The sequence below is a fragment of the Volvox carteri genome, assembly GCF_000143455.1.
Source record: "Volvox carteri f. nagariensis unplaced genomic scaffold VOLCAscaffold_1, whole genome shotgun sequence".
Taxonomy (NCBI): domain Eukaryota; kingdom Viridiplantae; phylum Chlorophyta; class Chlorophyceae; order Chlamydomonadales; family Volvocaceae; genus Volvox; species Volvox carteri.
The window spans coordinates 2,335,120-2,358,992 of record NW_003307545.1 but is presented as its reverse complement, the minus strand read 5'-3'; the positions used below and the strand labels follow the sequence as shown (position 1 = coordinate 2,358,992).

At 54.5% G+C, this 23,873-nt stretch overlaps 5 protein-coding genes across 5 annotated transcripts; 3 read left to right on the top strand and 2 right to left on the bottom strand.

The window, feature by feature from the left end:
• Positions 1–171: 171 nt before the first annotated feature.
• Positions 172–5,138, top strand: VOLCADRAFT_102740 (uncharacterized protein; the record flags this gene model as incomplete). Its single annotated transcript, XM_002946074.1, has 8 exons — positions 172–425; positions 984–1,204; positions 1,566–1,714; positions 2,282–2,358; positions 2,687–2,837; positions 3,368–3,406; positions 3,674–3,859; positions 4,045–5,138. The coding sequence occupies 8 exons, from the start codon at positions 172–174 to the stop codon at positions 4,102–4,104; spliced, it is 1,137 nt and encodes a 378-aa protein (XP_002946120.1). The 3' UTR covers positions 4,105–5,138.
• Positions 5,139–6,170: 1,032 nt separating this feature from the next.
• Positions 6,171–10,154, top strand: VOLCADRAFT_115694 (uncharacterized protein; the record flags this gene model as incomplete). The annotated part of the gene is made up of 8 exons (XM_002946073.1): positions 6,171–6,640; positions 7,153–7,451; positions 8,124–8,542; positions 8,897–8,910; positions 9,252–9,459; positions 9,669–9,842; positions 9,952–10,016; positions 10,070–10,154. The coding sequence occupies 8 exons, from the start codon at positions 6,171–6,173 to the stop codon at positions 10,152–10,154; spliced, it is 1,734 nt and encodes a 577-aa protein (XP_002946119.1).
• Positions 10,155–12,061: 1,907 nt separating this feature from the next.
• On the bottom strand, positions 12,062–12,766 carry VOLCADRAFT_86061 (uncharacterized protein; the record flags this gene model as incomplete). The annotated part of the gene is made up of 1 exon (XM_002945720.1): positions 12,062–12,766. The coding sequence occupies one exon, from the start codon at positions 12,764–12,766 to the stop codon at positions 12,062–12,064; it is 705 nt and encodes a 234-aa protein (XP_002945766.1).
• A 22-nt stretch (positions 12,767–12,788) lies between these two features.
• Positions 12,789–19,072, bottom strand: VOLCADRAFT_78763 (RIO kinase). Its single transcript, XM_002945719.1, has 8 exons — positions 18,734–19,072; positions 18,416–18,537; positions 17,504–17,740; positions 16,987–17,147; positions 16,213–16,549; positions 15,127–15,347; positions 14,034–14,350; positions 12,789–13,751 (listed from the first exon to the last, which is right to left on the bottom strand). The coding sequence occupies exons 1-8, from the start codon at positions 18,999–19,001 to the stop codon at positions 13,618–13,620; spliced, it is 1,797 nt and encodes a 598-aa protein (XP_002945765.1). The 5' UTR covers positions 19,002–19,072; the 3' UTR covers positions 12,789–13,617.
• A 121-nt stretch (positions 19,073–19,193) lies between these two features.
• On the top strand, positions 19,194–21,272 carry VOLCADRAFT_72375 (50S ribosomal protein L22, chloroplast). The gene is made up of 5 exons (XM_002946072.1): positions 19,194–19,369; positions 19,448–19,588; positions 19,664–19,774; positions 19,862–19,977; positions 20,229–21,272. The coding sequence occupies exons 1-5, from the start codon at positions 19,265–19,267 to the stop codon at positions 20,287–20,289; spliced, it is 534 nt and encodes a 177-aa protein (XP_002946118.1). The 5' UTR covers positions 19,194–19,264; the 3' UTR covers positions 20,290–21,272.
• The last annotated feature ends 2,601 nt before the right edge of the window (positions 21,273–23,873 follow it).

The following is a 23,873-nucleotide window of genomic DNA, read 5'->3' as shown; positions in this document are numbered from 1 at the left end:
TTCAGCGAGAGATATTTCAATTGCCATTTCTGTTACAGAAATGCTGTGCTTACGGCTAGTAGGCAAGATCCATCGGGTTGAGTGTTAGATTTAAAAACACCACACTATAGATCCAGAACAATGAGCCTACGGAGCTGATTCTAGTTCTGATGGCCGCTGCTAGCGGCGTACATGCGATGGAGCCGAGCATCCCGGCAGGAGCGAGCAACTACACGAATCCTTTCGAATTATCTCGACCCGAAACCCCCGCTGGACAGTTCCAGCCAGATGCCGGCGTACACGTCGGCGATTTGGGCATCCCGTAGATGGCGGGAACCGGAGTATCCTTCCCGGCCGGCGGAACAGCGCTGCACCCCACTAAGCTGGAGCAGCAAACGGCCGGCATTGTCCAGTTATAGCACCAAGTTGTGGCGCTGTCAAACCAGGTGAGCAATCAAGGTGCGCAGCCCGGGGTTATAGATTTGAGTATCTTGTCCCGATATTATTAAGACCCGCGAATTGCCATTGCCATATCTTTTACAGAAATCTGTGTTATGGAGGCCGAAGCTGAAGTGAAAGGCCTCACGAACCAAAGATAAGCTAACACGTGGGTGACGCACAGGGACGGGTGGACGGGAGCGAGCTGATCAACCAAAGCAAGATGTGGAACTTAACTCAAGCAAGATGTGGAATCGAACCCAAGCGCGCTGTTTATACGGCCCTGAGGACACGGGCCGTGGCGAAGCACCGAGAAGCTTGCCCAAGGGCCTTACGCCAACTAACGCAAGCCTGCATTAACTCGAACCCCCTTGGTAATCGCTTCACAGGTTTGGGTAGGCTGTTTTGGATTTAAAACTTATGGAAATACCTTCCAATGACGGTGACATGCAGAGTTGGATGAAAGATATCATGATCACATCAGCAGGCAGACGAGCTGAAAGTGTTTCGGAGGAATGGCAAGACGAAGACCTTCGTTCCGCCAGCATTTCCGCTGCGCTTGCCAGTCGATGCGACGTGGGAAGGGAGCTGCTAGATATTTGCAAAGCCGATGAGGAGGGTCTTGGTGTAGATGCCTCCGCCACCGACCCTGGCACGGCAGCCAACGATCCCGCGCGTCGAGTTGTCGTGCCCTGCGTTCCTGGTGAAGTCTCTACGCAAGGCCTGGCAACCCTAGATGCCTGGGCCATGCAAGAGGCGGTCGCACAAGCCACTGTCCAGCCCAAAAGTGCATGGCTTCCCAGTTTCCTCTATCAAAACACCCCAACTCTTGTGGCAGCCGCATGCGCTGCAGACTTCCTTGGTTGCCGGGCCTTCCTGGATCTTATGGTGGATGTACAGCTGCTGCGGGTCGCATTGATGGATACCGAGCAACTCAATGCTGCCATGAGCCAGGACCCCACAGCAGCGACAAGTTGGCCTGTGCCCGCGCTTTCATCCCTCAAGCAGGCACGTTGTCTCAATTCACCGTGTTCCTGTCCCAAAATTTTCGGCTTGCACTAGGTTGCCATTTTAGGCCCAACCTCGTTATGTTTCCCTCAAGATGCTGTCGACACTGCACGGCCCCCATGCTGCATATCTAAACCTAGCCGCCTGGTCCATATTATTATCCATTATCCATATTGTATGTGAGAAGTTCCACCACGAAGTTCACAACGAAGCTCCGGAACCAGTTCCACAACCAAAGAACACTATTAGCCTCATGCAACTGCAGTGGCATCTCAGACGGCTCTCGGTGGTGAGCATTCCAGCAATCGAAAATCTATTATCCGTTGCGACACACCCGTTGCGGACGCGGTGTTCTTTCTGTACGCGGGTGGTGTATGCTCCCTTTCCAGCACATCTTCCACATGCACTCCGAAACTTGTCACCCTAGTCGAACATCGCCGTTAGCGCGCTGCTTGTACCCATCTTTGTTCTCTGCATGCTCTACTACGGCGCGCATCTCGCGAATTTTACGCACCTCCCCTCCGGTCCTCTGTCCCCACTCCTGTCCTCTGAAACCAACATCCTCGACACTCAGGCCGACTTTTGCCAGCTACCTTGCCTTCGACCCACCAAGACATGTACGCCGGAGCTAGACGGCGCCAAGCCTTCAGGATCAGGCGCAGCCACTCCTCCGCCTCCGCTGGAATCATCGCAACTATCATCATCAGCAGCAGCAGGAGCAGCAACGGGTGAAGCAGCAACAGCGGCGGCAACAGCACCCGAGAGTCGTGGCGGCGGTGATGTGGCAGAGCGAGTGCGCGGCGGTGATGGCGGCGGCGGCGGCGGTTTGCCGCTACGGTTCGTAACGCCGCAACAGATGGAGACGCTGGTAGCCAGGCTGAAGGCCGATCGCGACTTGATGTGCTTCCTGAACGCTCAGCCAACCGATATCCGGTGGGTGGTTGGCAGTTGGGTGGTTGGGTAGGGTTTCAGGGCTTTGGGTTGGCTGGGTGCGTGTAAAGGTGAGGGTCATTGCGGGAGATGGGAGAGGAAGCGCGGCTGTGTAGGATGGGCGGGATGGAAAGTACTAGGAAGGTACGTGTCGCGTCACCTCTTTCCATTTCATATGTCAGTTCAATTAACACACATACACATGCACATACACACACGCGCGCGCACCCTCGTCTTCTCGGGAGACTTAGCCAATATATGTAAGGACACGCGTGCCTGGTTGTCACCTTTCCATCACTTGAACATGGTTCGAATGCCCTAAACTCTGTAGGAAAGGCTTGTACCGCCTGGGGCTCGAGACCGCCCTCGTTGTACGGAAAGCACGGGAGGCACGTGCTATGGATAACAGCGTGCCGTACCTGCGGCTGCAGTTAGCAATGCCGGACGTGCCGGGTTACGGAGCAACTGCACCACATTACGAGGTAACACATAACCGGGAAGGATGCTCTTTTAACTTGGCGTGAATGAGGCAGCGGGACTTGAATGGTCTGTACGTGCGCATATGAGTGCGTGCCTGTGTGCGCATATGCGTTTTACTTGGGGCGAGCCCGATACTTAAAATCGGAGAAGGAATCCAGATTAAACATATGAATAGATTGCAAAGAGAACGATGTTTTAGAGCATCATAAAAATTCACAGCTAAACAGCTTGCTACACCTACCCTTTCGCCGGGCCGGGGGCCCCCATGGGACACGAAATGGCAGTTAGCCTAATTGAGGGAGGCCTAACAGGTTCTGTGGACATTTGAAATTGTTTAAAGCAGTAGAGCAGAGGGACGCGCCTCCAGGCGAGATGGGTGGGCCAGATGGGTGAGCCAGCGGGTCATGTAAAGGGGCGTCGTCATAGGAAGTGTGTAAACTCTGCGCAGTAAATCATAGCCTACGCAGTTGACACCTCCCATGTACACTTGCTCGTCCCTGCCTCGTAATGAAATACGTACTGCTCGTCCCAGGTGGTTGCTGTGACGGTTAGCGTCGAGGCGCACGATCAGGTACGTGACGAGGTCCTCGAAATGGTGGTGGTAATGTGTGTGTGTGCGGGTGGGGGTGCGGGTGGGGGTGGGGGTGGGGACGAGGGTGCTGGTCGACCGGGGAACAACACTCGGGTCACACCGAACCAGATGCGGGCTTGCATTTGTCCATGAAGTACACGCCGACGCAATCCTGAGAAATGGGCGACATGTTCAGCTGAAGCCATTGCTACTGCCGCCGGGTCGCACCAGTACTCCATGCTGCTGCTGCTGCTGCTGCTGCTGCAGGGCTGGAGCAGCTACCCGGAGGACTTCAACACGTACCGTAATTCCTGGACGTGGGGGGAGCTGGTGCTTGTGGGCGAGGATGGCAAGCCCGTGCACCCCGATGACCCAGATCGACTGTACACCAACCTGCACGCGATAAGCGAATGGCAGCAGCACACCAAGGTATTGGGGCCTGACAGCCAGCTGGTGAGACGTTTGAATGCAAAGGTGTTTGGCATGGCGGCACAACCGACGGTGGCGGCAGCGGTGGTACCGGCACCGGCGGCAGCAGCAGCGGCGGCGGCAGCAGCGGTGGACCAGAACGTGGCGGATGGTGTGCAGGGGTGCTACAGCCTGGTGTTGCTGATATGCGCGCGCTTTCCTGGCTGGAGGCATTTTGTGCGTCGTGCGGACCTGGCGGTGCATCTAAGGCCGGTGGGGATGGGGCCTGAGGGTTGCGGCGGTAGCTGGGGAGTGAAGGCTGCGGCGGGGGGAGGGGAGGGGGAGCAGGAGTTTTGGATGGCGCGGCATAAGGATCTGATGATGCACAACGGTACGGCAGTTGGTAATTAAAAAGCTCAGATTCTAGGGTTTTAGTTTTCCTTCTTGCGAGGAAAGTACTCAGGAAAATTACCAAAGGGTTATGGCCTGCTCCTTTTATGTAGGTTTTTAATCCCTCGTATTTTGTGGCAGGCATGGGCTTGGGATGGCCTTCGGTATTTGTTTTTGTTAGGTAGGTCAGATTGCCAAAGCCCGGAAAATGTGTCCCTGGGCTCCCTGCATCAATTCCTAGTCTCAGCTTAAAAAGGTGGTAAAATAACGAATAAGGAAGGTAAGTAGTCGTACAGGAAATGCATGGGGATCGGTTCCGGAGCGTGCTGATCATGTTTGGATGATCTATTTTTCCCTCCAAACACCGATCTAGTTGTTGTTGGATAACATAGCCTTCCCGCGGTCCCGAATCTCGACCTGGATGCATCTGCCATATTTTTGGTGTTCTGTGTAGCCATCGTCTCGGCTCAGCGAATGGCGCATGTATTAGGCTTCGCTCTCCGGCTTGAAGCCAAGGCGGTGCAATACTTCCAGTTTCTGTCTGGCTTGAAGTCTGCTGCTGGAAAGAAGTGGTGCTACGACGGATGCTATGGCCGCCGGCAGGCGGCGAACTAGATGGATCTTTGCATTATGTATGTAATTTATGTGTTGTATGTGCTCACGGTGAAGCTGCTGAGGAAATGAGATCTGTACTTGTTGCGGCGATACGTGCTTGAGACTGGACTCTGTATGCGCCATGACTTCTGCAAGCTCTGTTACAACAGGAAAACCCCTACATGAAGCTCTGCCTGAACTGGGAATTGCTGACTGACCTGGCGACTGGCCGTGTGGAATATAACCTTTTCTTCTTCAAAAAATTGTGTATGTGTGTGTGTGTGTGTCGGTGCGCACATCAGGCTCAAGTAAACTCCCTGCTTGTAACGCCCGAGCGTTCATCGCTTCCTCCGAAACGCTCCGTAGATAGTAAAGGAAGGCAGGAGAAGTACGTCGGGTAGCTAGTACGGCAGGCAGCTTGTACGAAGGCTCGGATGTGACCTTAAGAGGACAGGGAGCGGTGGCCTCCAGTACAGGGATGGCCTAAGTTCCACATCCGGCATTTAATAATTAAACACCAGCAGTCAAGAGATATTAAGCAGTTGGCGGTATAACGGCACAGCCCCTGGCCGGACCCTGCGACGTACACGGTCGTCTTAGCCGGGCGTAGGTCGAGGCCGTATTATCGGTCGGGCCCAATATGGGAAGGAGGGAACTCAATAGTATTAATCTTTGCCATCTAGTAATCCGGACGCTATTGGTCTCAAATCGCTATTCCCAACTCCATGTATTGGGGACGGGGCGGAAACAAGGCCATGTGGGCACCTCGTCCGGGGCCGCGTTGACCTGTCTTTGCCACGCCCTTACGCAACCTGCCACCACCCTCCGGGATGATGCTGGAAACGTTCCGTGTTGGGAACAACTTCTGGACCATGCACGTCCCGACAAGCCGCATCCTTGCTTGCATTACATCCTCCACACAACCGCGAGCTCCTCAGTTTCAACAAAAGACGACCTTTGGGATGTCGTACTGGTTACGCCGTTCAACATTGTGCGTCATCTTGGAATGATACGGCTCCAAGGGCTCATATCTTCTGCCGTACATGTTCAACCAGCGATGCAAGATAATGGATCTCAGGTGTCTCTGCTTCATTTTTGGAGTTCGCCCAAATTTGGATTGTGCTTTTACAATGCCAACGCATCGTAAAGGCATTGATGACTTGTTACGTTCAGCGAATTGACAGCTGACCCTACCCGACCCGTATATAACACGTATCTAGATTTATGTCATGGTGACTTCTATTTAATACAGTGCGTTTTTCCTGTCTGGCGTAGCTCCTAGCAGCTCAGATTACGGTCGTCCAAATTCGAAGCGCCGCTTGCATAGTTACCTTCCTGTTGCCCTAACGGCCATCAAGGTGTAGCTTTTCTGATGAGCATCCTTAAGCTTTCAACTGCAGCTGTGGCTGAGCCGTTAGATGCGTCCTTCCGCCGCGGCCACAACGGTGATGCCAGCTCCAAGTCGCAGAGGAAGCCAGTGGGAGTAGTCACTTCCCAACTCACGCAACTTCAAGCACGATGCCTTATCGCAGCTTGTGCTTTCTGGGCTGTCGCTTCAGCATTTGCCCTACCTTCCTTGCTCGTCTTCGGGCTGCTCCTGATTCCTATGTGGGTCACAGCAGAAATGGCTTTCCTCGTATGGTGGTGCATCCTCTACCAGCGGCTGAACGCGCAGCCTGTACCCCACCGACCCCCCCCACACGTCAATCCTCGTGAGGTCTTTGACCGCTTTATCCGCGACCAGTCATCGATGTGTCGATACATAGACATACTGCAAATGATCTCCACGTGGCACTGGAATGTGCCCATTTCCGAGCTGAGCCGGGAAAACGTTGCTGACCTGTGAGTAACACGATGCGCGGCGGCTGCATCATACCTTGGTATCTTCGCCACCCTGAACAGCCGCACTTACAGGGGGCACGGGCCATGCGCCTTGGGTGATGGATAATGCATTGGGTACTGAGGCAGTGCTGAGGAGGATTAGCTTTGAGAGCATTACTAGGCCTTACATCCTGAGAAGGAGAAACCCGACATAGCATAAGCCTCTCACTGTGAGCGCCTGCCCGGCTGCTACACGGTTGCATCTAGGTCCTTCGTGCCACTGCCTTCTCCCCATCTTCCCGCGGCGCACACGCCCACGTACCAATAAACAAATTGGCAAAGGAAGAAACCCGCGTTAGATCCTCGCCTCCATAGCTTTCCCATCCCGTTTCTGCCTGCCTCTCAATCCTGCACCGACACTCACATGCCTAACACCAAATATACCCGTCCTCAACATTTCTCACATTTATACCTTCCTGTGAAACTCCTCTTCACCCAACCCTCACCTCTTAACCCGCCGTCATCATGCGCAGTCTCTGCTACGGCTTCTACTACCGTTCCAGAGAGCAGATGGCGGATGAGGGCATGGGCCACGTGCCGGAACAGTTGGTTTCAGAGCTGGAAGTCGCGTGGGGCGTGAAGTTCGCGCCAGGGGTTGGGCAGGAAGGCGGAGAAGGGAAGCCATATGTGCGGCGGCGTATCATGACCCATCTGTGGGAGCCGGTGCGCTGCTTCTACCGGCCATTGGCGTTCTACGCGGGAGTGGAGGTGCTGATAGCGCTGAAGCACGTTATGCTGCTGGCGGCGGGGTTCCGGGCGCACATGTACCAGGGTGAGGAAGGAGGGGCTACAGAGGGTGTGAGGGAACAGCCGGGAGGTTGATCTGCAGGAAGGTGAGGACGTAGGGGTATGAGAGCGGGAACATATGCAAAAAGGGCATTAATACCCCCTTCGCTCCCCCCTATAAAAATCGGACATTCTCCACATTCTCCACATATATATATATATATATATATATATATATATATATATATATATATATATATATATATATATATGAAAGATTATGGGGCAAGAAGAGAGGTGGAGGTGGAGAATGTTCCATGTCCGATGAAGGGGGGCCATTCTTACAGGGGCCCTCCAGGTGGTTCTCTCAGCTGGCATCCGTGTCATCACTTGTAGCCCTTGTCCGAATCTATAGCGCTAGCGCCGAGGTAGCGGCGCCACCCTTAGCCAACCAGCGTCATCAAGGCGGTAACCCCCAAGTCCGCACCAAGTCCATCGTTGCGTCAGGATCAGTTGGTTGTCCACAACAAGCCTGACACCATATTTGCCTTCTTTATTTCACCACTCTCGCATGACATTATCTAGATGCCACCCTCACCTACATTCCTGCCAAGTCAACTGGACACCTGTTCAGAAACAACTTGTCCTGAGTCCCATGCCCCGTCATCCAAATCCCTTTGTTATGCCGTCGCATTTGCCTCCCTTTGCCTTCCCTTAGGCATGCTCTACTACACCTACGGCCTGCCTGCTACCGCCGCTGCAGCGGCGGTGCAGCAGCAAGGCCACTCCCTGATCCGCTCCGAAACCCCCACCGTCCGCACCGCTGCGTCGGACGTTAAGGCACCCATCCTGTTCCTGCACGGCGTGGGTCTGGGCCTTTTACCGTACTTAAATTTCCTGCTGCGACTTTCCTCCCTGGAGCGGCCCGTGGTGGCGGTGGAAGTACGGCATCTATCCATGCGCGTGTGCGTGAATGTGCCTGAGGAAGACGAGGTCGTGGCATGCATCGCCGGCGCATTGGCCCGCCACAGTGTGAAGCAGGTGCATGTGGTGGCGCACTCATACGGCACCTTCATGGCATCCCGTCTGGTGCAGCTGCACCGGCCCATGGTGGCGAGCCTGACCCTGCTGGACCCGGTAAGGCTATTGCGGCAGGTGGCCATGGCCGCACTGGCGGAGACGGCCAATGACTTGCTGGGTATTTGCGGCATTGCGGTGTGTGTATGTGTATGTGTTCGGGCCACCGGTAATGGAGTCTTAAAAACTGCCGTGGTGTCCCCCGGTATCCCACTTTTCCCTAATCCCCTAGCCATGCCCCTGTCCCCGAGTCTTGGGTTCGCCGGGTCCTTCCCCCCGCCCCGGCTTAGACCTGGTCTTAGCTCTTTCACGCATCCTGGGTATGCATCGTCGCACTGTACATCACAACACATCGCATTAAGCCACACAAACATTCTTTCTTACATGCAACTCCGTGTCACGTTCTCGTCGCAGGTCTGCTTCATCATGTGAGTTTCGTTGGGCCGAGCTGCTGGAGCGCGGCTTCGTGGCGTGTGGGGAACCTGGGGCCGGGAGGGACGGGGAAAGGCGGCGGAAAGGAGGAAGGGGAAGAAGGCAGCGGGAAGGAAGGAGCACCGACCCGCCTGAAAAGAAGCAGCTTTTGTTCCTGAATTTGCAACTTACCCTAAAAATCTCGATAATGGTGGTAATGACCATGGTGATTATGCTAATGGCAATGGTTCTTCCTCCTGCAATTGTTCCCCCGTACCTTCCCCTTTTGTCCGCTGATCTTTTCCTGTGCCACTGGACCCTCCTATCTTCCTCCCATCTTCCTCTCCTGCTCAAACAGGTTCTCCGGCAAGCTCATCTACAACTTCGTGTACCGCAACCCGCTGGAGGGCGCCTCCTCCCTCACCTGGTTCATCGCGCGCGACCTGGCACATGCCGTGTCGGTCAGTCGCCGCTTCTACTGGTCGCTGCTCAACCTGTGGCCTGACCAGCTGCCGCAGCACACGCTGGTTGCGTTGTCCGCGCAGGACGAGCTCGTACCGGTGCCGGTAGGAAGGGCGGGGACGTGAATGCGGAGGGGTCCGGGGCAGAGGGGTTGCATGGGGTGCCCGAGGAGGGGCGGGCGGAAGGTAAGGTCGGTGCGGGGACGGGAAGGAAGCTCGTTTTGCTACTGCTTGTGCGACCGCATTTACTGGCCCAGATCCTAACAGTGCTTTAGTGCAAAACTCGTGCGTGCGAATTGTCCTGTCCCTTGCAGGAGGTACTCACCATGCTGAAGGAACGCCCTGAGGTGCGGGTGCGGGTGCACGACGGCCATCGCCACGCAGACTTCATCAAAGACCTGCCGGAGCAGGCCAGGATGGTGCAGATGGTGGCGGAGCTCGTGGATGCCGCCACTAACACCGCCAGCCCTGACACCGCCACAGCAGTGGTGAGAACAACGACAAACACGAACACGACGGTGGTGGTCACGGCGGCGGCGGCCACACCGAGCCGCGTTGATGCAATGGACTCGGCCTCGGACCTGGCCGCCTCTGCAGCTGCGATGGTGCGCGGGGGACCTGCCCCCATCGTCCTCCGCGGGAACGGACACCGGGAGAAGCCGGTGCGTTCGCAGCAACCGCAGATGCAGCCGCAGACGTCCTCCCACGTCCGCAGTGACAGCGCAAGCTCCTACGAGGCGGGCAGTGTGCTGAGCGGCCCCGGCAGGGGGTGCCAGGATTGGAAGAAGAGCGCGGCATGAGGGAGGAAAGGCAATGGTGGTAGTTGCCATGGCGAGGCGGTGTGGTGGGGAATGCGGAGCGGGGCTGGGAAAGTGTGCGAAGGGTGCGGGCGTGTGTCGCTTCCTTTTTGATTGACTCCCGACTACTGAAAGGTCTTTGCGGTGTTGCGCCGAGGAGGGAGCTGCGCAGTCCTTTAGGGCCATGGCGGCTGACCAACCGCAGGAGCAGCAGCACCAGCAGTAGCAGCAGAAGCACCAGCGGTTGCAGCGGAAACAAGCGCAGGACCGACATCTGGTAGGGACCAAATTTTGAAATATTATATATTATTATATTGCGATGACCTGAGACTTGAGAGAGGCGAGGAGCTACGTAACTGTGATTTTAGGTTCACGCAATATATGTGCGAATAGCCCTGTGTGATGATGAATTGTTGAATGGGTTCTTAACTTGCTGCGTTCGATGTACTACTCTGCTAGTATGGCGGCGACCGCTGCCATTCTCAGCTTCTTCGCTCAGCACTGATCAATACTGTGAACGAAGACCGGCGGGTGGGTTAGCAGGACTGTTGCAGGTATAGCAGGTATAGAGGCTTGCATGTACAGCGATTAGGTTGGGTGCTTGGGAGATATGTCGGGTGGCATGCCGCAGCGAATCCAGCGCTGACAGAGGCCTAATGGGAACCGGTTGTTGCCCTTACTGCTGGGTAATCTGAGTGTCAGTTGCGAGGTCGCGAGCGGCATGGCTGCATAGGGGGCCCCCGATAGGGTTGTGAGCGATGATCCAGCCGTCGGCAGCGCGACAACATCTGCCAGGTGGGGTGCCTGTTCAGGGAGAGCGAGGGTAAGAGGGACAGTGCGTCCAGTGTCCAGTGGACTGAAAGTGATGCAATTCCGCGGTGCGTGTGAGAGCTGTGGGAAATCTCGTAGTGAGGGCGTGACGAAAGCTGCTATCCTGGCTTGAGGCTGATGCAGTGCGGTGACAGGGTATGGCGTTTGGGCATTGAGAGTCCATGCTTGAAATGTTCTATGACAGCAGGAGCAAGGAGTGTGGCAGCTTGAGTAGCTCTGGTAGTAGAGCTCTTAAAAGGCGACTGTTCTGTGGCTCCCACGCAGACACATCTTGTTCAGCAGAAGAGTCTGTTCTTGGCTTGTAGCGCTTCCGCGGGGGGCAACTTGAAGTTGGTACGAACGAGTGGGGTTTTCAAAGTTAACGTTGTCGCTAAGCTGTTGCTCCGCTGACTTTCATGAAGTTCGGCCAGTTGTCCTGGTTGGTATGTGTCGTACAATACACGGACGGCGACGCGGTTGAGTACGTAACGTGTTTTATATTGCCCAGAGGGATGGCTTCCATGAGAGTGGGTAACACTATTAATGTGTGGCCACTGATGCTTGTACGAGCGCGAACTATGTCTCGAACGACACAGTCCAGGCCAGGACAGTGCACATAGGTTGAGAATGTCCGTAATCTCCTTTTCCTTATATGAAACATGTCAAAAGTACTTTTTTTAATTGGCGTGTATTGTCGCGAAAGGATTCGTCAGCTTGGATCTAGCTGCATGGGCGTCGTTAGCATGGAATATCGATAGTTTTGAACATTACGTTGCTAGATAGATATGTTGGTGAGGACGCATAACTAGGGTTGGGCATTTCGTTGCCAACAAAGCAGCTGAGACTGCAATTTTTTCCGTTCTAATCTAATTTCTAATTAGATTCTAATTAGAAATTAGGATCTAATATTAGAAGAAGCTCGACAACTTTTCAGGGAGGGGTCCGTTGAACCTGAAATTTTGTATAGGCCATCACAGATGTAAACGCACGCATTTCCAATTAAATTTACTCCGGTCGGGTGCCTGGGGAGGGTACCTACCAGCCAAACCCACGCCAGACTTGCTACGGAAACAACCAAGAACGCCGCCAAACCTGTCCTTTTAAGTCCCTACTTGCACAGAATCACCACATAACTGCCGGGGGAGTGTTTGCTCGCTAAGGGGAATGACACACGCAACCCCTTCCCCAGCCTCGCACTCCTTCTCGATCTGGGTGACTAGCTCAGCATGCGCCTCATCCAACATCGTCGTGGCAAGCTTTTTTCGATTGGGAAGCGTGATACCCACAGCGGTGCACGCGGTGACGAGGTAGTGGTTTTCGATAAGGTGAAGGGCGGTGTTGGTGGTGTAGAAGAAGAGCGCCAGGTTTTTCAGAAACACGCCGATTTGTATAGTGTTGGCGAGAAAGGAGCGGATGGAGCCGCCATCCGCAGAGCGCGAGCGCTTCAGACCAGACATGTCGGACTCCTCCTCACCGTCCTCGGCACCGGAAAGCTGCAACGCTTCTGCGGCGTTTGATGCAGCCCTCTCATGCCTCTTGAGGTGTAAAGGCGCAGTCGCGGTTGGGTTTTTGGCGCCAAGCAGGGCGCCACAGGTGAGGCACTTCAGCTTAACGACGCCGTCGATCAGCAGAACGTTGAAAGAAGTCCAATAAGCTGCAAGACCCTTCTTCTTTGCGGAGATCAGAGCTTCTGCATACGCTTTTGCATCAAGTTCCTTGTTGCCATACTTGTACATTGGCCCTGATGCTTCCGCCTTCCGATGAGGAAGGGGTGGCTTTGATGGCCCCGCACCTCTATCTGACATTTTCGTGTAAAATGCACGTAGTGAACCGCTGATGCGCCTTAAAGCTACGGCTTTCCGGCCGTTCTAATGTCCGTACGACATTAGGATGTTCTAATACGTTCTAAACGGGGTCTTCTAAAATTCTAATTAGTTTCTAATTATATTTATTCTAATATTAGTTCTAATGTTCTAATGCCGGCACAACCCTACGCATAACAGTAACAATATGCTGCAATGCCACCCATTCTGCATCCGCCTTGGTGCCGCATGTCGCACAACAAACGACAGCAAAAGATACCTGCAGTACCCGAGAGTGATGCGGTAGCATAGAAATAATCCTCTATCCTACCCATCTCTGCTCACCCTGCCGCTTAACAGCCCCTTGAGCTCGGTGTTTGGCCTTCCAATCCCCTCTCAGAAACAGTGCTTGGAGGGTGGCTTGTAGTTCGTGCCCTTCTGTCAATAGGGGAAATGACGGAAGCCATTCCGGAGTGCTGGCGGTACGGAGGGGCGCCGGGAAGGTCTGCCAAGGGACCCGCCCCGGAAGCCTTCCCCGCTCCACTACCAGTGCCCCCTACGGACCCACAGTCCACTACATACATACATACACACGGTATCAGTGCTATGAAAAAGAATAATGCACAATTTTCCCTTTCAAGGCGACACATACCACATACAAACGCAGATCGATGTTGTTCGATGAGAAACATCACACCCTGCAAAACAAACACAACTGTCGTCCTCAATACCTGTTGGCACCAACCATCCTGTCGTAACGATAGCAGTTTTGCATAGCGGCATCACCCACGGTCTAACATATTCCCCAAACAGGTCGTCAAGGGTCCCCCACTGGCCCGGGGCTTCCCCGCCGACTACTTCTTCTTGCTGCCCTTAGTCTTGGCCTTCTTGACGTGCTTGGGAATCTTGCTCTTCCGCTTCTCCCGGTTTGCCTCCTTCACGGCCTTCTTATGCGCCTTACGCGCGGCACGCTCAGCATCCTTGTCGCCTCCTCCACGCCCGCCACAGCTCCCCTCCTCATCTGTGCCTTCTGCACCATCGCCATCATCATCATCATCATCATCGTCAGTGCCCCCCGCACTCTCGTCCCCACCAGCTGCACCCTCGACATCCCCAGACTCCCCGTCCTTGCCTCCATGCCTGACGACGCTCCCAGGCGACCCCTCCTCTCGGGCAGCTATGCAAGGCGGTCCCTCATTAACAGCCTCCATCAACCTACATTCCGCACCCGCACTTGCCGCCTCACAGTGCACCGCCGCCGCCCCGACACTGCCCTGGCCCTCACGCTGACCTCCTCCATGTCGTTCCTGCGGCTCTTCTCGCGGGACCTCGGCTGTCGAAACGTCCTGCTGGGTTGCCGATGCCGCCGTCGCCTCCAGCACCGCCGGCTGGGCACGCGCTCCGGAACCATCCATCTTCATTCCGGTAATGGTGGTGTAATAAATACCTTCCGTGTCCTTGCCTCCTCGTTGCAGTCTCTCATGGTCTCGCTCAAAGTTAACAACCTCCTCCAGCCGCCGCGGTATGAAGGCCTGATGGAACACCGCCTCTTCAACCTCGTCCTCGGGAGCCGCATTGAAGGGCCGGCTGGGGCCCGGTGGCGGTGGCAGTGGCACAAAACAAGGAGTAACATAAATAGCTAGCTAGCAAGACACCTCAATAGATACATGGATTTGGATTTAAGCGCATAGATGGTTGGGCTAAACAAATGTGACATGCAAGGTATTTGCACGGGGGAAGCGTACAAAGGGCGCAGGTAGGGAGGCGCATACGCAGGAAGATGGCTGCGGTGGCTTGCTGGGTGACAGCTGATAGGGGGAGTGTGTGTGTGTGTGTGTGTGCACGCGTGCACGTGCGTTTGTAGCGTCGAGTACACTAGAATTGGTTATACACGGGCCGCAAGCCGGCCGGCATTGAAACGTGGGAAAGGATACGGTGATTATGCTGGGAAGACGCTTAGGGAGCTGCTAAAGACAGGTGAACATATTAGTCGAGAGGTCTATTGCTACAAGACGACGATCCATGATAAGCAAAATAATCAAGGGAGAATCAGAGGCTACATTTCCATGTACTATCCGGGTGCTTTGTAGCGCGCAGACGGATGGGAATCAAGTACCGCCTCGCGCGTCGCAAGCACCAAGATGAAATCATCGCTGTCGCCGCAACTTCGAAGGCCACCGTCATATGTAAAAATTCAGGCAGCCCAGATACGTACGGCATTTAATCCGCCACGCCAAGTAGTAAATGCCGGATCGCCATCACGGCAAGTATTGGCCCAACAGGGCTTTCCTTACAACACCTCGCTCGCACTGGCACCTGCATTGCTGGCCCCAGCTGGGTCAAAAGCCTTTCCCGCCCCTCACCTCGCCGCCAGTTCCCTGAGCCTCTCCAGCGCTGCATCCATGTTGTTGTCGTCAATGGCCGGATCCACGACGAAGTCAAACGTCTCCCGAACCGTCAATGTGGCGACACCAGCTCGACGGAAGTAGTCGTTCACGTGCTTGCAGTCCTCACGAAGGAAGTCCAGCGCCTTGGGGTGGTCCAGATCCACCGCCTGGCTCACGTCAATAATGTACAGCTCGCCCTGTTGTTGTTGATGATGATGGTGTTGATGTCAAATCATGTAGGCGACGCCCCGTAGAGGGAAATAAATGGAACGAAGGACGGGCGGACGAACGGATGGGACATTTGTTTAGGTAGGAAAGATTTCCGTAGCAAGTTTAAGCCTGCATCGGCGCCATGAAGGTCATCGCAAGTACGCAGTCCTATCGACCGCCGATCTCAGCCATTTCCATGCGGCATTCTCTCTTGGTCACATGCAAGTAGGTGTCGACAAGCGCAGGGCGCTGACACACTCTTAACTACGGAAGCCACCCCTAAATGTCACATGCGCGTGATGCAACGCTGTTTTGGCGCTTTGTAGTGCGCAGGTGGATAAGCAAGAAAGCGCCACCTCACACGTCGCAAACTCCAAAAGTAAACCTCGTCGAGGGTTCAACTTTGCTGTTGCCGCAACTTCGAAGGCCGCCGTCATATGTAAGATTCAGACAGCCCAGATACGTACGGCAATTCGAACACGTGCGAGATAAAACATAACGTCTGCGTATCGCACAAAAAGGCCACACACACACCTCTGCTAACGCGCGGTTCGTTCAGTGACTGACGTTGACTTTCATAAGGGATTAATTGGAGGAGCCGTAGCAGGTCAGGTAACTCGCTCCGGTTCTGTCATTTCCACAACCTCCCGGATTATCCCCGCCGCCATACCTCATTTCAACAGAACCCCAGTCCCAAACCCCCAACTGACAACCGTCCTAACCACCTCCGTTTCTCTAAATCTAAAAGCCCCGCTCTGGGTCTCACACTAACGCGATACCTAAAACCCTAGCTCCTCCTCAAACATGGCTTTACGTGACTTACCACCAAAACCAATCACCCCACGCACGCACCTTATGGTACAATATATTATATTCGGATAGATCCGCATGGACCAACCGACACTTCTGGTACAGGTTTCGAAGCACCACCAGCATCTCTGTATATGCCGTACGGAGCCGCTGCAGCGGCAGCCCAGCGTCCCGCAGTCGCGGCGCGGCGACGCCATCCTCTCCAATGAACTCCATCACCAACACATGCAGCCGCAGCTGCAGCGGCTGTGGCGAGTTAATACCGGCTGCTCGCAGCCGCATAAGGTTGCGCATCTCCTTCTCCGCCCACATCTTGACCATTTTACGGGGATTGGAACGGCAGTAACCGTTACGGAAGCGGTAGTCGCCGGAAACGTACCTGCGGAACACGGAGTGTCATATTATTCACAGTCACACTCTCGCCAGCCGTTCATGCCAGGAAACGCTCGTTCCAGACGCCACACACACATACACACAAAAATCAAAGCAAAAGCTGCAGCAGCAGCAACTTACCATCACTGGGAGCGACTCAATCCTAACCCTAATCCTTTTAATCCAAAAAACCCCTCAAACCTCCGTAATAAAATTCAGCAAAGCGCCGTTGACCCCTCTGGTCCTATTGCTGCTGTCAACATTCACTGGTATTGTGTGTATGAGTGTCGGTCTCTTCTTTTCTTCTGAATCATGCATTAATTCTACTTGTTACTTCATACGAGTTAGGTGAGCTTCGAAGTAATGTGAAATGTACTTTCCAACACCCACCCTAGGGAAAAAACTCCTGGAGGGAACCCCCTCCCTCTCATCCCGCTCTCTTACCGGTCCCTATCCTTGAACACCAGAATCGAGGTCTTGTAGATCTTGATCGCAAGGTCTACCCCATCCGCTCCGCTGGCGTGATACACGTTTGCTTCCTTGCCCGTAGACACGCAGCCGTTGATCTCCGTGAAGAGCCCGCGATTGAGCATCTTGAAGAGAACCTTCGCGAACGAAAGAGCGGGCGAGGTGGTCAAGGGAGGCGGAAAAGACGACCGAACCACAGACGAGTGGAGCTGGTACCAGGGATAGACTCAGGCCTGGACAGATACTCCAGGAATAGACGGCTACTGCATCATGTGGGGAGGAGCCCGAGCGAATCGTGGTGGTCTGGATATACGAGGTTAATGATAGCAGGGATAAGAATGCGTTGCGCGAGAGGAAAAGAAATGGCAGTGCGCCGCACCCGACCGAGATCGAGCGCAAGGCGGTAGATGCAGCTGTGCAGCTGGGAAGGCTGTACAGGAGATGAATTGGCGCACGAGTGCCGTACATGGCTCCGAAACCTAGCAAAACGTACCATGCGTGTTCGTGGATCGATGGCCTGCTCCACCGTCGCTCGGTCACTTTTGTCCTTGGAGGCAATCCGCGCAGCGCCCTCGCGAAGCGCGGTCGCCCGCATGACGTTGGCGACGGAGGTGGACACGCGCGCCGACACACCGTCAAGAGCATCCAGCGGATCGTCCAGTACGGCACCTGCGGCGTTGCCACCGCCGCCAGCTACCATTCGGCCGCCGTGAAAGTGTCTGTCGAGGCGCTGTCGACGATAGGGAGGCGCAAAGACGCGCACGCATACAGGGAGAAGAGGAAAACAAGTGACATTATGTACGACATTAGGCCTTGCTAAGGCTCTTGAATGAAGATTTTTTCATATCGTAAGAGACATGCGTGAAAGATACGAGCAGCACAAGCGAGATGCATTTCAGCTAAGCAGCACAGAAAGGATGGCTGTGCGACACAAGGAAACGCAGGCAGGGGAAGCAGGAGAAGTGATGACAGATCAAAAATCTGGTGCCGCTAAGCCCTCCGAACATGGACCATAAGTGGTCTCGGAAGTAGCACAGAAGCGACCCCATACACCAACTATGATTTTTTTGAGACACGTCCTCAGGCTTGAGCTCAAGGAAAGTAGAAGAAACTTTTGGCGCTAAAACACCCAAAATATTTTCTAGCTTTAATGATATACCTTTAATTATCCGATGAATGGAACATCAAAGGAAAACAAGGTAGCAAGAGGACTGGGCATAAGGGACAAGCAGCAATGCAGGTCGGACAACGACGTGCCCTTCCGCGCCCAGTCCCTGGGCAGCCAGTGATCTGCCATGCTAGGAAACCACTTCGCTCTTGAATGCCCATCCTATAAGTTCGCCTTCCAGCAGAACCAGTCGAGTTACAAGCGGCTAAGGTTTCCTCGCACGGCAGCTACGGTTACCTGCATATTGGCCGTCCTGGGCTGCAAGGCCGCTTGTCGGTTGGCGACCCCGCCGGCAGTGTTGGGTCCTCTGAGGAGACCTGACGTGAAGTTAAATCCGGAATTCCCCCGATTCAATAGATCTGCGGGGTGGCGGGAACGCGGGCGTGTTAGGTGAGAGTCGGCTGGACGTGCGCCAGCAGCCGCGGCTACTACAATTCAGATCAGCACAAGCTTCGACCCAAATATCCGTTTCGTCAACGGAGCATGGTCCATGTGGACAAGGTCTAGGCTTGAAGTTGCGGACGCCATCCCTGGCCTCACCATCCCTGGCCTCACCATCGCGCATGTCCGCCCATTCCAGAGCATCAACCAGCTCCTCCTCGCTTCCCATGTCTTCTTCCTCCTCCCCGAAGTCATCGCCTTCATCATTATCGACAGCGATGGCAGAGGCTGTGTCCGGGACTATGTTCTGGGCGCCGACAGGTTCGACAAGCGGCGGCGGAGCGGTAGCCTGATGGATGTCGTTCACATCATCGTCATCGTCATCGGCATATCGCTCTTGCAATAGCGCAAACGGAATTTCTTCCGTTAACGTGGTAGCCATGCTCAACGTTTAGTTTGTTACACAAGGGAGTAACTTGTCCCGCCGCCCCATGATTGCATTTTATCAATTATGCTTCAGCGGCCTGTAGGCCCTTAACCTGGAAGCTAACTGCAAAAGAAGGAAAATACCAGGTCGGGCCTTATCTTATGCCGTATTGGCTCCAAATTGCGTCCACGGTCTGAGTCCTGCGGCGCCAACCTGATTTCTCGATTAGTTAGGCTTGTAGTGATTTGCCAGGCTTTTTCTTGTTGTACGCCATTACGATGGCGGCCCTCCGAGCTTCCCTCAGCCACGAGCTGCTCCGGCCAGTGGCCGGCCCAGCCCGCACCGTGGCCGCTTTCCGCCCAGCTGTCCGCCCCGTCCGCATTGTAAGGATACCTTTTACAAGATTAGAATCCATTGGCTTAAAGAGAGTTTCAGCTCATACGGCGGCGACATTCCTGCAGGCCCAACCTGTCTCACGCAAGGCGACCACCGTCGTATGCAGCGCTGTCGCAGACGCCCCGGCTGCAGTGGCCGAGCCTGTTCTTGGCGAGGCTAAGTCCGGTGTGGCTCACCTGCGGTTCCAGCGCGGTTCTGCCGATAAGGTGCGGCGATTTGCTATAATAAGAATACAACTTTGTATTTCATAGGCGGATTTCGCATTATCGGCTGGCTTGCAGATCCGTCGTGTGCTGGACGTCATTCGTGGCCGGTCATATGAAGAGGCTTTGGTGCTCTGCGAGTACATGCCCTACCGTGCTTGCGAGAAGATCATCAAGTGCCTGATGTCGGTAGGTGGCGCGTCCTTTATCACAGCAAGGTCTCCCGGGTCGTCGTTAAGCATGGCCTGCCGCACGCGCATTACTCTTGACCCGCAGGCAGCAGCTAACGCCAAGCACAACAAGGGGGCATTGAAGACGAAGCTTTACGTCAGTGAATGCTTTGCGGATGAGGGTCCTCGCCTGAAGCGCGCTCGCCCGCGGGCTCAGGGCCGGTAAGCCCCTTTATCGTTTCCTTGTGTGCTGCGCGGAGGTGGTAGGGGTTCAGGACGGGGCGTGCAGCACCTGCAAACCCCTCACCCCACCCAAACTATTTCGTTACATCCCAGCCCATGTCCTTCGAAGCAATATCTGTCGGCACTACCCCTTCATGTTTCCCTGAGCCCTCGGGTGCCTTTATTGAAACCATCTTCAAACCACCTTCTTGACTCCAAAGACTATAAACGACGCGAACTATTTTATGCAGTGCCAACCTCATCCTCAAGCCGACCTTCCACATGACGATCAAGGTTGAGGAGCGGCAGTGAGCGCTCTGAAGCAGTTGTCTCACGTATCTCACGATGCCAAGCTGGTAGCTGAGCTGGAAAGTAACTGTCGAGGAGAAAGGCAAACGGAAGCTCTGGCGGCAATCGGGGCACTCTGTGACGAAGAGCATGGGACAGAGGGGGCTCAGCTCAGGCCAAGGCATGATGAATCGCAGCGGCGCGAAAGTGCTGAAGCCGCTTTGAAGTCCCCGTTGTCAACCAAAGTCAGTGCACCTTTTAGTTAACTTGGATGCGAGGTAGTGCATCTGGGTTCGGAGTGGAGTATCCGAGGAGCGGATGTGTCTTGTCCGTAATGTGATAACGACCGCCTTTGTGGAGGGGCCTCGGTCGTGATGTGGGGCATACCTGGGTTTTCCGTTGCAAAGACGCTCGGTGGGCTGTATAACTTCAAAAGACGGCTCTCGCATCTCTTTTCCGTTTTTGCTCCCCAGCAACGACGTGACGGCTGCACTTTCGGGGGAATGGTGATGGCTCTTTTTTGTTCGTCGGTCTCGGCCGATGCTAGGGGCATATATGCCTGTGACAGTCAGCGACCGGTTGGCCGGACCGCATGGAAAACGCACTTCAGTCACGGGGCCGGTACGCCCAACCCCAGCAAATTTTCGGGCGGGCGCGTGGTCCTAGAGGCGGCGAGGTGTCGGTGTGTCGTGCGCAAATGCTGGAATGTCCTGTCAGGGCACCTGCCAGCCGATGCGTGATTTGACTTGGTGGGTTGCGGATGACCCGCATGACATAGTACCGCAACCGGGGGCTGAGGGACAGGTGTTGGTTTCCGGTTGGGTCTCCCTTGTGTGAGAAAGAGTTCCATACCCGGAAAGCGGCGGCCTAGAGCTGCTGGTGTAGGCTGTATTGGGCATTGGAAATGAGGAAACCCTTTCTGGTCGCGTCTGGGAAATGTAGGGCTGGCTTGCTAAGGGAGAGAACAGACTTTGTAGTTTCAAGCTGTAAGAACAATTGCAAGGTCCATACGGTATTGCTTAGCATGTCCTTTGGGTTCTGTTCTTGACATTCGGTGCTTGTGTGAACCAGATCTGGGGTTCTTGGATGCACGATATTGTCCTACACTAGCTTTGGTGCTCCTTGTGGCACCCGCTCTTTACCTTCGGCGATTGAGCGGTGACGTTCAACCGGGTGGCAGGGCGAGGGTTAGTATTTGCCCACAGGCGAAGCGAAAGAAGCGAACACCGGTATGAGTAGTTAAGAGTTAGATTAGACGACATAACAATGGAACGGTGTCAGCAAACGGTGTGCCTTGTGAACCCCAAACACTAGTATAGTGACACTTAAATGCCTGGCCCTAGCACCTCACCTGGGTAGATTACATGCGGACCGCCTACCGCTGACTCTATTTCTGGAGTTGTGGCGGTGTTAGTCCCGTCATGATGCAATATCGTTAAACCGATGCCAATGTTACAGTTTCGGCTGGAGCATGAACATATTCTTCAGAGCCGGATCGTAATCCATGAACGATTTTACAAGTACGACAGATTATATTGAACACTTATTGAAGAACAATATCCACTTTTTCGATGCATTTGCTGCTTCTTTTGGCAAGTCAAAAAAGGTGAAGCATCGCGCCCATATATATGCATGTATAGCAAAAAACAAAAGTGCCGAAGACGACATCCAATTCAGTATATAGTGTCCCTAGGGATTGTCCTGAGCTCATCGACGTCTATCTTACCAGAGGCTGTAGACCCCGAGTCTATGAGCCGAACCGCACAATCATTCTCTGGCGGGATGGCGGGGAGAGTGAGGTACGAGCTGGCACTGACAGACTTACTGACGGGGAGAGGGGCAGTGTCCAACCAAGGCCACCAAACCACACCCGTGGTAACCGTCGCTGCCATGCCGCACGTCCAAGTCCATATACATAACGCCAAAAAAACCTCAAAACGATCATTGTCACACACACACACATATACATACACACACACACTACCCCTGACATAACTTCGTTGATACCGTTGGTCCGTGGGGGAATCGCCTTCGGCTTCCGTCGGGTCATCATCACTGTTCATTCGGGAACAAGCCAATGCGGGCCGACTGCTGGGCCTCTGCAGCTCAACGGGAACGGCGTGGCACGGGGCCGGAAAAACCAAAACTATACTTCAAGAAGATTTTACGAAAGGTCTTACGAAAAAAGAACACGGGAGTCAACCAAAACCCCGCTTCCGGGCGTCCGGACTCACACGCAATCATCCGTCGGTGCAATCCGTTTTTCTTCACACATCACAACCCTCGAAAAATACGACGACGCGTGCTGTAGAAGAGGCGTAAGGACGAGGAGAGTCCCATGATGCTCGATATGCAGTACAGCCAAGTCTAGGCCGATCCGTGACAGCAACGGTGCCGCTTGCATGTAAGCAAGAAGAGCTTCTACGTGAAATGTTGTTGTGCATATGCACGTGGTCTTTCCAAGCAAAAACAGTTGCTTGTAAGCCATCCACGGAAAGAAAATAGACATCTTGTTCGTCATGTGTGATGCTGGACGTAGGAAAAATGAAGAGCTAGCATGAATCTCAAAAACGGATTTCCATGCAGGTTGTAAGGAACGGACACATGTCCCTACACGCGCGACTGCTGCCGCAGTAACAAATAGCAGCCAGCGGCCAACCTCCACCACCACAACTTCGGCGGCACTTCCCAAGGCAAGAAAATTGCGCTTAAAAACTTAAGCGCTGTCTATATGTACAAGCTGTATTCCCAAAAGCCCAAGCCGCACACGTATACACGCATGCAAGGCGGAAGTATCCATTTACCTTTCCCCTGTATGTTTCCACAAGTACAGAACGTTTCTTTTATTAGGCCTCATGGCGCAAAGCCTCGCCGTGCAACCGTATATGATCACTACGCGACATGGCCGCCACCAGAGTGTTTCGTTTCCCCGCCAATGCCTATCAGCGCGCCCCCCTCCCCGCGCATTTCTTTCCCCCCCCGCCTTTCCCCCCCCCCCGCCTACTCTACCCTATCCCACCCTGGCACTTTCCTCTTATGCGGACATTGCGCCCGTCCAGAGGACAGCAACCCTTGCAACATGAATGAGGACAATCCCTATGGCGAACTATCTATCGTTCCCGCCGGATCATGTCCCAGATCCCAACAAACTTTCCCCACATCCGCCGACCCAACATCCTCGCCAATCCCCATTTCCGCTTGCTGCCGGCGGAAGGGAGGCGGAGGTTATCGATTTAGAGCCCCTCACGTCGAACCCAAGTGCGCCAGTTGAGGCCCCCAAAGACACGAATACATTGGCCTTACGCTTCCGAAAGCGCTAACGGCCAAATTTTGAGGAGTTTTCCGGGCGTCGTGCGGCGCGCGGTGACAGCGCAGGCAGCATGGGGATCTCGATGCGGGGAAGCGAGGGACAGCGAGTTCCCACTACAGCGGTGATGGGTATATCCCGGTTAGGCGCGGGGCGAGGCAGAGGGGGCAGTGATGGGAGCAGGATTTGGGATGCCGAAGAGGACTTCACGTAAGTGGCATCTCCTTTCTGGGATGCTGGCCACGCGGAACCGTCCCTGCTGCAAGCCCTGGCAGCAGGCCCGCCAATGTTTGTGCAGTTA